We start from the raw sequence: 16,593 nt of genomic DNA, 5'->3' as shown, positions 1-16,593 counted from the left end.
TATTATTCCAATATATGTGCATACTTTCGTGTCAATACCGGCAAAAATCATCTATTATGGCGAATAATATATCAATACAAGGTGGTCAAAATGACCTCTTTATAACACGTCTTGATTTATTTGACCTTTAAGCGTGACTGGCTCATGCCTTCTGCAAATAATTTCTATAATATTTAGTATTCATGAAAATGCATAAATATGTATAAAATATATGGAAGTGAAACATTCATTGACTTTTATATAAATTAAGTAAGGGCACATGAGATATTAAAGGGGCCTTTTCACAGATTTTGGAATGTATTGAAGTTTATCGTCAAATGCTTTTTATTGATAAATATAAAAATAAGATCTGAAAAGCTACAGTTAAAAACAACAATAAACTTAAAGAAAGAAAAAAATAACGCTCAACTGGGCTCGAACCACTGACTCCTGGGGTAAAAGTCTACCGCCTAGACAACTCGGCCATCCTTGCTCATACGATGAGAGAGGAATGTATTATTTGTTATAAGCAATCCTCGTAGTATCACAAAATATAACGACAACAACAGATCAATCCAAATTATCAAATCGTTTCGCGTTGCAACGCTTTATACTTTTCAGTTTTTTTAAATCATCAAAAGCTGCATATAATGCATATTTTAGAGCACTGTTAATGTTTAGTAATACTGTTGTCTCACAAATATATAATTTAAAGATAAATTGGATCAAGATGAGTGCTCGTAAGTAAGGGTTTGTAAGTTTTCTTGGTTCAATACTACTATGGGAAAGCATCACAATGTCACACATTAAGGGTACTTCAGTTTCGGTATACAACCATTTATTTTTATGATTCAATATTGTCAATGGGTGTTTAAACATTAGTATACACAACAATTATGCAGTTACTGTAAGATTAATTTTGAAAATAAAACAATGAATACAAATTTGCATTTCGAAATAGAAAAAAACAAAACGCAGTGGCAATGCGTTGTTACTTCTAGCCTATCCGTTAAGGAAAACGTGTGGTGATCCTATACAGGAATGTATACATGATAATTCTAATATCCAAATCAATAATGCACGAAAAGTATTATCTTAATTTATATCGGCATACGATTTAAACGGAATAATTAAGAGGGAACAATACAATATGTCGTATAAGGCACAAACAGTTGAAAGTTTTACTTAGGAAAACCCGGGAGAGCACTTTTCCATAAAAGGTGGCATAATGAGTGAACATCAATGAAAATTGATCAAGGCTTAATGGCATAAAATTTCTGTAACTTAATGTGTGTGCGTTTTAAAATCGAAGACAATTAACAGCTTTATCAATACTTACGATATTTCTTGTGTTCAGAAGACTAAGTTTGATAGAATAACAGTATACACATGTAAACAAGTATTTTTAGTAAACCTATTTTTGCCACGAAATTAGGCGGTGTATTATCAACCTTTACAAATCTTTGGTAATATGAGTGCCCGTTATAGATGCTCTAAGACGTTAAATGATCACTCGTTTGATGTGAATACTTAATTGTCGAAGTGCGGTGAAGTGTTGTATGGACAGTTAACGTGTCTCCTTATGGATCTTTTTATTTTATAAATGACGCAATTATTGAAAGTCAAATTTAACTAATTCTCAGAGAGATTATTCAATCGAATGATTCTCAAAACGATATAAAATTAGTTGACTTATGATTGATGTTTATACTATTCTAGTTAAACGCGCCAACCAGGGCAGGCGAGAAAATTAAGAAAAAACACAGCATATTAAGGCATTGAGTTTACATGTCATATATTATATTATATTTTTATTAAACATTAAAAAGAGAAAGAACATCCGACATTTCCTAAAAGCCTAAAAGAAAAACAGTACGAATTTATTAAAAGCATAATGGTTGAAACCAATACATAAGCAAATGTATAAATCTCAAACAATGTTAACGAATAAATATGACGTCGCGTCAGATGTTTGCGTACAATAGCGTAACACACGTTAGCGTCTTTTTATAGCATTTTAGCGTTATTCGTAGTTTTTTCAAAAGTTTACGGGGTTATATACATTGTGTGTTCCGTAAACGGTCATCTCATTTTATGTGTCCATAAAACATTATTTTAAAGTACTTGTTTATTTGTATGTTGCGCCGCTTTCAACAATCACATACAATTAAAAGGTATATACACATTTCATATGAATACAAAGCTCTGAGTGATAAATAAAACCCATCCTATATTAAAAGCTGATCATGGAAGTTAATACTTAGAGTCTTAATAAGCAAATATAAAATCGCTAAAGCCCGTTAACAGGTATCACATGTAAATGGTTGTATTATTAACATCATTTTAAAACCGATTACAAAGGCAACCTTTTCGATACCTTGCAACATAATTATGTTATTTTTTGTACATTGATAAGTGTTGGAGGAAGGGCAGGAACATATATATAATTTTCAAACATAAATGGTCCAATTTTACAAAAAGAACTTGAGCCTGATATGCCAATCGCCATAGGTAACTTAACACATAACACCGTTCAACTAAAGAGTGTTTAACTTAAAACTTGGTATTAACATAAGATATTGATAAACACGTGTTGACAGTTAGCTATTTTTGCAACTAGCACAAATTATATAAGAATCTCAAAATAGTTTTTATCTCAAAGAAGGCAAATGAGGTACAAGACAACGGTGCATAGAACCGTAATTATAATGAACAACCAAAACATCAGGAAATCCAAAGCGCTCACAACTTCCGGCCAAGACGGACATTCTTGTTGCGCCCTCTTTTCTGTTTCCTTGTCAATAACGTCGACAACGTTGAGACTTTCCTTCGGTGCGACAGCAGACGAACATTTCAGTTTTCTGTACAGTCGGTAGAGGCAGCGCAGGTTATGGCCCACTGGTTCCATCGCTTCGTCACGGCTTACCAATCTCACCTGGGCGAGGCCGATGGCAAGCATGACGGTGTTGCACACGATCATGATGAGCAGGTAGACGGAAAGGTACGAAACCTCTTTGGAATTCTTCGGAAGTTCCGATGAAATGATCGTGAGGAAGACGGCTAACGACAGGAAGATGGTGACGGCGTAACCCGCTCGCTCTCCTGAGTCGGCCGGAAGCACGAACGAAAAGGCGCTCAGAAGTGAAAGAAGCAGGACGGGAATGATGATATTCAGGACATAGAAACTCGCACGACGTTTGAGATGAAGCTCGAACTCGACTGCCGGCTCGTCATTTGTGTTCAAAACTCTATAAATACAAAAATCAAATTCGACGACAGTACTTCACACACTATCTCGGTACACAAGTTCAAACAAACTTCTATCGTTCAGATAACGATTTGTTGCATGCTAAGCAGCTTTGTTAATAATTGTGAATACCAAAAGGACACGTTGAAGATAAAATTACAACACAGTTTGTGGATTTTTACAAAGTGAAAACAACATGAAAAGTACAGACAAATATGCCTTTATCAACACGAATCAATTTTGAAATGTTTAAATGTACAATCTTAAATACAAATCAATTGTCTATGCATGTCAATTTAAATGCAATTTGATTTTATAATATACAAATATCAATTGGTATTCTTGACAGTAACAAATGAAACTTCAGTTAACCTATCACAAAATAAATTATTGATCTTATGCTTACACATTTTACAGAATATTTATTCAATACCTCATACTTTAATTTCGTTGTATGACTTTTGTTCATAGAAGATAGCATTCTTTATAAATATTTCATAAAATATTGCTTGATAACAAACAATTTCAACCAAATGTCAAGTACCTCAGGCATGTTTTTATTACTGGGAATGAAAAAAAAGTACAGGGAATAAGACAACCTGCATCAAAGTTTCATATCTGTAGTTTCAATATAATTAATGAAACAGCTTTACGTTATTCTCTCCAACGAAATAAAGCATGTTATGCACGCTGACCGCCCGCCCAATATATTGACCGACAGAGTGACTCCAATATAATCCTTCCAATAATTCGAAAGGGGGATACATATATCTGTAAATATCGTAACCTTGCGTTTGTCGATAGGACGTCCCATTGACTGTTCGTCGTGAAGTCATCCAAGTCGATGTTATCGTTTGCGATTGAGAACTCAATGTCGTCCTCCGAATAGCTCCAGGCGTTTATTTTGATGACACACGTCTGCTTGTCGAACGGAAAGTACCGAATGTTGACGGAGCACGTGGATTCCAACACCTTGAAACGTTGAATGGTGTTATACACGTTCAAAACTGTTTTGAGTTGTGTATGGTTATGCCCAAATAAACAAACATTGGTAATTCTGAGGGCACATGCATATAACCGCGAGCGGTTAATGTACCTCTAGCCAGAACGGCAAAATTAAGTTTTTTGACCAATTCACAACGATGATAATCTGAAAATTGTTCTATTTTAATTTCAAAATGGTTTGATCACAACGACAACAACGTGTTGCACATTAAATAAAAGCAGAACTTGAAATGTTTTTTTTAGATGTCCATTGTCAAGTTTACCACATAACGATGATTTCATAATTTTTCTCGAGAAGTTGTTTTGTGTATCAATTATTAAAGACGCATGCCTTATTTCTCGACGTCGACGCTGACGCGAATACAATTCACGAACCAACATATTGTGAACAAGAAATATCTTTAAAAAAGATATACGGCGTTGATTGTGGTCGATGTTTATGAACGATCAAAAGTTATCTCTATGAGATAAAAAGTAGCGGATGCCTTTTTTCTGCGCAGTTGTTAACTACATCATAAGCAAATCAATTACGGGGTGTTGCGCCAGATTTCGTGGCTTATTTTGCTTTATGTGATATTATTACTCAGATATCTATATTTACAGAATAGAAAAACACAAGAAACATGAAAATAAACGAGTGCATATAGGTCAGCCGGCAATACTCGAATCTTATTTAATTGCATAATTATAGTATAGCGAATTATTGTGGACATGCTTAATAAACTGGTCTAAATGGATAAATATTTCTAATTAATTTTATCAAAATTGGTCCTTATCATGCAAATTTTGAAACCATATTAAAAATCGATGATTGACATACCACAATAATATCGCAGAATATCTTTATTTAGTATCTTTCTGATCAAAACAGACTTCAAGTGCACAAAGTTTACGAGACGGCGTTTATATAAAGATTTCTGCAACTGACCGCAAACTGACCTTGATACCTTGCGGATTGGAATGCAATGCATTACAGTCACTACGTTATTGTCAGTAAGACACAATGATCGCAACCCCTTTTGCGAACTCCGGTGATGAACTGTATATAAACTCTGACTTTCACAAAATGACCGCGTATTGACCCGAAACCTCGCGTGTTGAAATGCAATGCAAGTAAGTACTAAATATGACAACATAGCCTTAAGTTAAACGCTTTTGCGCTGGTAATTCTCTGAAAATAAAAGGTGAACGCACAAACTGTATTTATGTCGAAAATTGATTGTAAAACTGTTCTATCTATTGGGCCTTTTCATTAGAGATAAAATTGTTCCATGCAGTAAAACAGTGTTACAAAGACGCGGATATGTTTCCAATGTTCTGGTGTTATACTCAAATCAGCCAATGGAATAAATGAAGTGTATTCATTCGTACCTAGCCGCGGGAAATTTTATTTGAGTATTATTGGACACTTACAAAGGTCAAGTCAGGGTGAAAAGCTGGCTTATTCAGCTTACGCCGAAAAAACAAACAACATATGCAAGTAAATCTGAATTTCTTTATTAATGTTAGACTCCGAGAGATATGCCTCATCGACTATATAGAAGAACAAAGCTTATAGAGCAATCAGTATTTTTCATAAAGAGCGCAGATTGAGTTAAACACAGAACCGTCACGTAATTAAAAAAACAACTCAAGACGGGTTGAGAGAACTGACAATAATATTTTCAGAATGTTTTCCATATTGAAGGGTTTCACACATATTAATATAATTAAATAGTTGTCCCACATTTCTTCACATACAAAAGATTATAAATATAGCATTGCTAAAATAGCGCAAAGCTAATATTTGATTAAAAACATGGTTCAAAATGAGTATTGATGTAGTTTTTCTAAACCATAACAGTAAAATTTAATAAAACCGATGAATGTGGTGTGACCTCTACCGGGAGAGTTTTAGGGTCGCCACGACTGCATCAATTGTAATAAAGCACGTCATGGTTTATGTACGCAATTCTTTTTCATTGCATTTGCGTAAGGAGTCGTCCCAGAATAGTCCGTGCGGTCCGGAACGACACTTTCCACACTTATGTTTAAAGAAAGACTCTTCTAAACGCTAATCTAATAAAGACACATATTCGTTCGCATGCACGGGCTGGTCTTGGACGACTATTTATGCACATGCATTTAGCCAAAATTATGTATATATCTTTCGTCTTACTTGACTCGGAAACCACTGCACATATCCGGTACTGTTCACCTTTACTTTGAGGTTTGGATAGCCCATTCCGGTGAACGATTTATACGAGTTGGCCAGTAAGAGATCTGGCTTCCATATTTCGTCTTGCGGCTGTAAAAGTCATAACATTTGAAAACATAACGTTAGGTAAAAGATATCCGCCATTGTTAATAGGCCATTTGAGCCTTGTTATGAGAAAAGTGGGCTTAATGCATGTGCGTAAAGTGTCATCCCAGATTAGCATGTGCACGACAAAACTTGATTTTCGGTTAGGAGGGACTTCCTTGACACTAAAATTACCATAAGAGCGGAAAGTCTTGTCCCTGATTAGCCTGTGCGGACTGCACAGGCTAATCTTTGACGACACTTTACGCACATGCATTAAGCCCAGTTTTCTCAGAACGCGGCTCATATATTCTTTTGATTAAGAAACGCATTGTTCGCACGGATAACCACCAAACACTTATCCGTGATGTAATTAATTCGTATCCGTGTTGTAATTTATTCGTATCCGTGTTGTAATTAATTCGCATGTTTTTAATAGTATCTTATAGGTGCTCTCTTATACTCAAATCTTAGATCAAGCTTTTCACCAAAAAACGCTATAAATAATAAAATTGGTTCAGGAAAGGATGTAATGAAGTGTGAAGATAAATGAGTATAGTTTATTTTAAACTTTATTTAATCACTGTGAAATTATTGAAGCAATCTATTCATCAACTCTTTCGAGATGGAAACATTTAACAATTATGTTTCTTTTCCACGGATGCTATTAACGTAAGTACATGTGTATTACGAAAGCATGTATTATGCTTATTTTCTTTTTATTTAGCATGCTTATGTTGTCGTTAATGAACGCAGACTAATTTCTTAATTTATAACCCAATACTTTGATAATTAAAATTTCACATTTCAATAGATTCCAAATGTTCCCATCTTAGACGTACGAATGAAATATGTGTCATTGTTTTAGAATGCCGCAGTGTTTTAAAACGTACAAAATACCAAGCATAAGGCATACAAATACTCGCAAAAGAAATTGAATTGTTATACTTTTAACAACTTTTATATATATAGATAGATAGATAGATAATTGTTTTTACGGACACAATACATTGAGTTAAAAGAATAGATATATTTACCAAAAAATAGTACAGTGACATCAGTTTTAACGGGCATTCAAACCGGGCACACATAAATCGTACCAGTAATATCTCTTGTGTTCCGTTGAACTGATCGACATCCCACACTAGATACTCGTCAGTCCATCTCACAACAAAATACCCAGACGTAGATAGCATCTCATTTTGTGCGTCGAACTCGGATATGGCTGAAGGGGAATACATATTTGACCTAACAAAAATTGTCATTTTATATAGCGCAGCTTATAAAGGGATTTCAGAAATAAAAGGACGAATGAACTGACAATGTATGTAAGATCTTTTTATTAAAAACTAATTTAACTCACAGTCAACGAGTAGTTCGAGAAATATTTCGAAAAATAAAGTTAACACATAAACAATCAGTGTTGCTTATAGCAATAGCCACAATTTCAACGCTAGATATTTTCTGGTAACATTGATTCAACGAGATACAAAATGCTCGTTTTAATTGTGTGTCTCACAATATATTCTATGTGCATTTCGCTTGAAGATATCCGAACATTCACGAGCGAACGCGAGATTGGCTTCGAGAAGCTCATCAGAACTACGTCCCGCTTACGTCGCTGCCGAAATGGCTATCGCAATAAGGAACACTTATTTATATATGCAATCTTTATTTCACGACTTATTTTACGAAATATTCGTTGAATTTGAGTATGGGTATTTATGTGGCTTAAAAGGGTTAACTTAACAAAATTCAAAAGCTACAGCTTCGAATATTTCATAAGCATTTACACGAATATTAAAAATTGTTTACTAACGATACGTCACCTCGTGCTGATCACGCCATTTGAACGAGCGCAATGCGAGAGGTAAGCAAAAGGGCATACAGCTTATATCAAACTTAGCTTGTACAGTTGATACATACTTTAACTCATTTATGCCTAGTGGACTCTCCCATCCTTCTAAATTGGATCAATTTATTTCCAAAATAAGGGATGTCTAGTATATTTATTTATATATTTAGAATATTTCTTACAGAAATTCTTTAAAGCAAGCAGCGCAGACCCTGATGAGAATACGCTGTTTGCCAAGGCCTTTTTCTAGACGCTAGGCATAAATGGGTTAAAATGCTTAATTGGTCATTTACAATTCTCTCAAAGATACGAAAACGTACTTACAATTCAGTACGAAATCCACAATGACGGTTAAGGCTTGCCTCTGGTCGGTACTTGGTATAATATTTTTGTTATAGCCATTTGTCTGAAATAAATATTTAATGACGTCATTCACGTCCTTGCCACTTTGTGCCCCAACGTTTATTACGGTACAAAATGCAATCGCAATAAGCACGTGCTTCATCGTTGTGGAACAGATTATCCAATTATGCGGGTTAAGACTGGCAATGCTTGAAGTCATCATAGACTCCAGAAAAAGGCCGTGTAAAAGTTTACTTGTGTTTATTGCTCCCAGCATAGACCAGCACTTTATTAAGTATTCTGATTTTAAGAAAACTGAACACTTGATTATATTCATGTGTAATTCGTTTAGGATTAATACAACACATGTTGACGAATTCGTACCTTTTTATACAAATGTTATATTTAGTGATGTAGAGTACCAATATAGATACAAATTAACAACGGTTTAAGATTTCTTAAATTTCGTTATTAGACCGAGTTCTAAAAGATGTTGATAAATGTTTGCAGAAAAGTTATATGATTTGCCCCTTAGTTCGCATGAATGTGCGTCTTTGAATTGACGTAAATGCTTCGAAATCATGTATTCATATGGACTATTGTTAGACAAAGCCTGGTCAATACGTATCTATAGTAATAACTTGAAAAATAACATCCATACTGTGTGTTTGCCTGCGTTTTAAAACGGAATATATTTCTGCAATAACCATCAACAAATTATTTTATGTACTGCCCTTACACTATTTAAAACCACCTATTGTTTGTTTTCAAGTTGTTATGATAAATATACAATTTCTATTAACTGAAATCCCACAGCTTGAAATGATTCTTGAATGAGACGTTTAATTATGGATATGTTATTGTTCGAGTAAATCGTCTGATAACGAAAACATTGACCGAATGTGACACGTTTGTCCACGCAGTGAACTAGATAGCTACTAGATAGCTTAAAGCTCCTGAACGTCTGCCACATTTATGAAAGTTCAAGTCACCGAACAAATGGTTATTTGTTGGTCACAGCATCGATCAAAGCATTTTAATTGCGATATTAATTATTCCCTAACTGCCTGAAAACAGGGTTGGGAGGCGAATTTAGACAAATCAGACAAGATGATTGAACGTTTTTTTACATTTTAAACTAATATATAAACAATTTGACAAGATGATTAAAAGTTATGTTTACTATCTAAAACCAGATGTGCAAAACTCACGTTGTAGCAAAATGTGACCAGTCGGTATATAAACTCGACGTTTTTCCAGACTAGGCGCGCATTCTTTCGAGAAAACTGCAAGTTATTCCCCAATTAGCGTCAAGGGAGTGCAGAGGAAACTTGGATTATACTGTTTCGCTTTTCGTAACACGTCTCTTTCTTTTATTAATATGTATCACGGAATATATATATTAAATTGGAATTGTGAAAGACATAAAAGAACATATCTTATAAATATATTATACGGGAGATGTGACTGTTACGATAACTGATATATATATATAGATGAACATATCCTATATCTAAGAAACTGGAATTGTTATGAATTGAAAACACTATACGATCAATTCAACATTTCGTTCTGATATTTTGAATGGAAGACATTTCATAATAACAATACAAGTTTATCTAATAGGAACGACTCCTTTTATTTATTAATCCCATTTCAAGAGATTTGAAGAACCCAAGTTCTCAGAAACATTAAGTCGTAGGGTTACACCGAATCAAGGTGATTTCAGTTAATAGAAATTGTAAATTGACATCACCTAGCTTAAAGGATTCTTGATTTGGACTTTAAATAATTTATATGTTATTGAACTAGTAATGCGTCTACTTATCGTTAACATTTATTACTTAAGATATACCAAAATGCCCGATGAAAATCATCCATTCTAGCAAAAGCTTATCGGTTTCAATTATCTCTTTCAACAGTTGAACTAACAAGTTAGTCCCACTGTGCTGAAGGTATTATATGCTTACATTATATGTCCAGTTGGTAATTTAAATTGAACTGTACATGGCAACGTCAAATGCATAATTCAGAATAGTTGACTACATTATTTCACCACTATTGTTAATAATTCACACTGTTTCTATTAATGTGATTATCATTGTATCATACTGTAAGACAGTTTAAATATGTCCATGATTATCCCAAGTAATATTGGACACTTGCAAACTTTATGAGGTCTGCATTACACCATGGCAACAGCGTTCGCTTCGGATATCGTCGCTGTAAATTAGCATCGATTATATCGTCATACGAAACCACACTGTAGCGCCGTTAAATGTCGCATCGCCGTTATATGTCGCAGGCTACGAGATTTGTCGCAACGTTGACGATATATGTCGCAAGGAACGACAAATGTCGCAAATCCTACTGACGATATATGTAGCAACTTTAACGATAAATGTCGCAAAAATTTCAACTGCCGATATATGTCGCAACATTAACGATAAATGTCGCACTCCTTTGTAAGTCATGTTAAAATCGAAAACTTGAAGTAAAATGACTAAAACTTTAAGGTTAGATTTAGATTACCCGACGGGGTTCTTTGAGCCGACTTCCACCAGAATGGTCAGTTTTTAGTTAGTATTGTCCGAAATGGTCAATTGTGGTCAGTATTTTCCATAATTGTCAGTTGCGGTCAGTATTGTCCGAAATGGTCAGTTGTGGTCAATGTTGACCCAATCAATTCTTTTAATTCTTGGCTCAGTAGCCAGTTGTTGATTTCCCTGTGCTAAATGGACTGCTGTTATCAAGATTGGCCAAATGTTGTAAGATGTGATAAAACTGTTACATTATTACAGCAACACAAATTACGATAAAATTGTATTAAATATTGTATGTCATCACCGCCAGCGTTCAGGTTATCACCGCCAGCGCTGAGGTCATCACCGCCAGCGCTCAGGTCATCACCGCCAGCGCTCAGGTCATCACCGCCGACGTTCAGGTCATCATCGCTCGTAGGTGGATCAGTTTCCCACGTTACTTGTGCTGATGTGTCTACAATTCTTTCCAATACATGTCTATTATAACCAAGGGCAACGTAATGCTCACCGGCGCCCTCTGGGTAATGCCCAAGTATTATTAGAGGGTAACGGCTTGACAGACATGAATTCCCATCCGGACTTATCAATGTAGTGGCACTATTCCTAGTCGACACTATTAAAATCTGCATATTGTACAGCTGCGACATAGCTTGCAATGTTATTTGGTCACCGTATTCATATTCTGCAGACATCCGCGACAAATAATTTCGTGGTTGCTCAAGTATTGAGTTCCACCAGTTTGCTCCACAAATCCTATTTCCAAGTACGGGTGTTTGCCTCAAAAAGGTTACTACGTCTTGTCTAAGCGTTTCTTCCGACCTATAAGCATCTACGCCCTTGCATCAACTCATCTACACTGTCAGTTCTTATTTAACTTACCCGGTATTGCAGAGATCGTCACGCGATACTCTTTAAATTGCTTAAGGCGATGCTTTGCTGGGGGGGGGGGGGGGGGCAGAGAGAGATGTTGCACCTTCAACTATCGCTCGAATGTTCATTGTCGGCTCGGGTACTACTAACATGTACCCCGGACACTCTTAAGTATACTTACATGTTCATTATTATGTATGATTTGTGTATTATAAACATATACACAATCATGCAGTTACATGATAACAATAAATAATGACAGAGCAACCCATACTTTAAAGGTCATTGACAAAGCTTATGGTAAACATGTGAACACATTTAGTTTAATCGCCCTCTCGTGCCAACAAAAAACAACACGTTGAAAGGTTGTCATTTTTGACAGTTCTACTTTCGCTTTCATTTTGTAATATCAAACTATTAACAATTATGTGGCTGAGAAAAATATCGTCATTGCTTATTTAATATATTTTCTGCACATTTCTTCAAACTTCTTACATCAATACACGATTTTCTTCGTTAATTCAAACATTTCTGACAGGCTACCGCCTTGTTCACATATTTCGCTTACGTTTTGACGCGCGTAGGTAGGACCGCATTACCGCTTCAGAAATGAGTATTCATACTATTGCCTTCGAGGTACTTATCTGATGTTTGACGGAAAGGGCCGAAAATATGCGATTGTGGGTCAAGTTTCCCACAGGTACTACTTCCCCGTAGCCCCATTTATTCCGTACCCAAAATTTTTCGTACCCAATTTTTTTCGTACCAAATTTTATTTTTCATAACAAAATTTGTTTTCGCACCCAAATTGTTTTCGAACCGATTTTTTTTTTGTACCCAAATATTTTTTTCGTACCCAAATTGTTTTTCGTACCCAAACTTTGTTTCGCATATATTTGTGTACCCAAAATGTGTGTACCCAAATTTTATGTTCGTACCAACATACACAATTTTGGTGATGTAGATAAATAAAATTGATGCTTTTAGATCTAGCCTCTTTAAAAGCATCGTCACACCAGTAATGTCAGTACTTAGATTTAAATGTTTAAGTATATGTATCGACGTCAGCATGTTCTAATCCAAATCTTAAATAATATTTACAACTGTGTCATATATACGATCGAATATTCGATAATAATATTACTTAGAGTATAACTCCTTTTACAACAGAAACGACAAAGCATTGCTCAATTATATTCTGTATTATAAAATATTATTATATTTTATACAATATATCAATACTTACCGTTTTGTTCGAATTTTTGTATCATCCTTAGTTGTATCGGGTACGTTTTTGTTGATTTAACGTTTTCCCTTGACGTACAGTATAGTTGTTTGGAGAACGCACACAAGAGCGTACTAAAGGTAACACTAATTTATAGTTAAGTCGAATATTTAGCAAACCACGTGCAAAACATCGTCTATAAACAAGTTCAATTAAAGATTGTCAAATGTATTTTGTATTGTACCATGACGTGCCTGTTCTGAAACCTTGTGCGTGCTCTTCGAGACCTGGTTTATCACAGAACAGAACAGAACAAATATTTTATTTCACTTAAGCATATAACAGCTCATCGTGATGATTCAGAATAATACATGCATTTATCGATGCTTCTAGATTTTAGGCAAATATGTGCACGGTGTGTTGAGTGTTTCAAAGACAAAAGTGTTTATTTAAACCATTGATTTATTTCAGTTGTATGATTTATATGGGAAAGTGTATTAATAAGACATTTTTCTGCTTGTAAAATATTTGATCCATATCAGTTGAAGTGTTTGTTATCAACAGTTGATATGTTTAAATTTACAGCTCTCTTTGTTGATAACCATAACAAGTCAGAATAATGCCTTTGCATAAATGTGTCCCACAAACTTATTACTGGTTATATTTACTATTTTAAAACAACATACTGCTATTGTCCTTTTGATAATAAGAAATGCAATCATCAACATTTTACCACGACTTGTTTTTCAATGCAAAGCAGGGAAATGTGTCTTTTATACTCTGAAACAACCATGAGCGAAGCCTTTTAATGTAAGCGAACAATGTTAAGTTAAATGTACGTGTTCAATATAGCGATTATAAAGAATTGATTGAATTATTTAACCATTTAAAAATAATTATACATTTGTTACTAAACATTTTAATACTCGCACATACAGACTTTGTGTTACATAGATGATCATGATAAATATGATGATAATTATAATTGTGATGATTGTGATGATGATGATGATGATGATGATGATGATGATGATCATGATGATTGTGATGATGATGATGATTATGATGATGATGATGATGATGATGATGATGATGATGATGATGATGATGATGATGATGATGATGATGATGATGATGATGATGATGATGACGATGATGATGACGACGACGACGATGATGATGATGATGATGATGGTGGCGATGATGATGATGATGATGATGATGATGATGATGATGATGATGATGATGATTATGATGATGACGATGATGATGATGATGACGGTGATGATGATCATGATGATGATGATGATGATGATGATGATGATGATGATGATGATGATGATGATGATGATGATGATGATGATGATGATGATGATGATGACCCACAATTGCCTTTTACTATAACTTCTTCATTTCTACACCGATTTACTTCAAATTGAAACTGAACATCTCTTATGACAATACGATCAATCTCAACTAAGTATGGCCCCATTACCAACCCTTGGGCGCCCTCGCCCACATAGACCACTCCCACCCAAAATTGCCTTTTACTATAACTTCTTCATTTCTACACCGATTTACTTCAAATTGATACTTAACATCTCTTATGACAATACGGCCAATCTCAACTATGCATGGCCCCATTACCAACCCTAGGGCGCCTTCGCCCACATAGACCACGCCAACCAAAAATATTGCCTTTTCTATAAATTCTTCATTTCTACACCGATCTACTTCAAATTGACACTGAACATATCTTATGACAATACGGTCAATCTCAACTATGCATGGCCCCATTATCAACCCTGGGGCGCCCCCTGGGTCAAACATGCGGCGTGGGGATACGCGTCGGCCTCTGCCGCGCCATTTCTAGTTACATGTAAATTAGTTTCACGAAAACTATTTAAGCTGGTTTCATTAATACTACCAAAATATTACTATTAGGAAGAGCGCGAAAGGAGTTATTTGAGTTAGATATATTTAGAAAACCTGGGATTTATTGTGTTTTTTAGTACCGATCAAATAAACGTTTGTGGAGTGAAAGTCGGCACTTATATAATCACAGGTAATTGTGCATGTTTTAGCTCACCTGAGCATAACGTGCTCATGGTGAGCTATTGTGATCGCCTTTTGTTCGTCGTGCGTCGTGCGTCCGTCGTCAACATTTGCCTTGTGAACACCATAGAGGCCACATTTATTGTCCGATCTTCATGAAACTTGGTCAGAACATCTGTCCCAATGATACCTATACCTAGTTCGAAACTGGGTCATGCTAGTTCAAAAACTAGGTCACTAGGTCAAAAAAAAGAAAAATCTTGTGAGCACTGTAGAAGTCACATTTGATACTCAATCTTTTTATCATGTCAATCATGTAACTTTGTCAAAATGTTTGTCTTAATGATATGTTGGTGTAGTTCAAAAATGTTTTCGGTCCATTAAAAAACATGTCTACCAGGGGGCAAGGCAGTATTTCTTATATGGCTATAGAGAAGTCAAATTGTTTGCCCAATCATCATGAAACTTTGGTTTTATTGATATCTCGGACGAGTTAGAAAATGGTCCAGATCGGTGAAAAAACATGGCCGCCAGGGGCGGGGCAGTTTTCTCGATATGTATATAGTGAAAATATGTGAACGCTCTAGAAGTCACACTTTTGGTCCAATCTTCATGAAATGTGGTCAGAACATTTGTTTCTTGGATACGACGGTTGAGTTTGAAAATGGTTCGGATCGGTAAAAAAACATGGCCGCCAGGGGGCAGGGCAGTTTTGCCTATATGGCTATAGGTAAACCTTGTTAACACTCTAGGAGTCTCATTTACTGTCCAATATTCATGAAACCTGGTCTGAACTTTTGTTTTCATGATAGCTAGGCTGAGTTTGAAAATGGTTTTGGTCTGTTGAAAAATAAGGCCGCCACGGGGCGAGGCAGTTTTGCTTATATGGCTATTGTGAAACCTTGTTAACACTCTAGAAGTAACATTTATAGCCCAATCTTCATGGAACTTGGTCCGAAGATTTGTTGTATTGATAGCTTGGCTGTGTTCGAAAATGGTTACGGTTTGTTAAAAAACATGGCCGCCATGGTAGCGGCAGTTTTCATAAAATGACTATATTAAAACCATGTTAACACTCTAGTTGTAATGCGGAGGTTGGTGCACAATGATGATGATGATGATGATGATGATGATGATGATGATGATGATGATGATGATGATGATGATGATGATGATGATGATGATGAAAAT

General features: G+C 35.3%; 1 protein-coding gene across 1 annotated transcript; it reads right to left on the bottom strand.

Annotated features, from left to right (window-relative positions):
• Positions 1-1,897: 1,897 nt before the first annotated feature.
• On the bottom strand, positions 1,898-13,639 carry LOC127838388 (neuronal acetylcholine receptor subunit beta-3-like). The gene is made up of 6 exons (XM_052366107.1): positions 13,369-13,639; positions 8,692-8,773; positions 7,613-7,737; positions 6,390-6,518; positions 4,014-4,198; positions 1,898-3,227 (listed from the first exon to the last, which is right to left on the bottom strand). The coding sequence occupies exons 3-6, from the start codon at positions 7,706-7,708 to the stop codon at positions 2,636-2,638; spliced, it is 1,002 nt and encodes a 333-aa protein (XP_052222067.1). The 5' UTR covers positions 7,709-7,737; positions 8,692-8,773; positions 13,369-13,639; the 3' UTR covers positions 1,898-2,635.
• Positions 13,640-16,593: the final 2,954 nt, after the last annotated feature.

Source organism: Dreissena polymorpha, chromosome 7, assembly GCF_020536995.1.
Source record: "Dreissena polymorpha isolate Duluth1 chromosome 7, UMN_Dpol_1.0, whole genome shotgun sequence".
NCBI classification, from domain to species: Eukaryota; Metazoa; Mollusca; class Bivalvia; order Myida; family Dreissenidae; genus Dreissena; species Dreissena polymorpha.
The sequence above is the reverse complement of the archived record's forward strand: the minus strand, read 5'-3'. Positions and strand labels throughout refer to the sequence as shown.

Excerpts from the sequence above, each read along its gene's own strand:
- LOC127838388 (XM_052366107.1), bottom strand. The coding sequence starts at position 7,708 with ATGCTATCTACGTCTGGGTATTTTGTTGTGAGATGGACTGACGAGTAT. Across the intron at positions 6,519-7,612 it reads GAACACAAGAGATATTACTG|CCGCAAGACGAAATATGGAA; the intron begins GTACGATTTATG and ends TGACTTTTACAG. Across the intron at positions 3,228-4,013 it reads GTCCTATCGACAAACGCAAG|AGTTTTGAACACAAATGACG; the intron begins GTTACGATATTT and ends TTGTATTTATAG.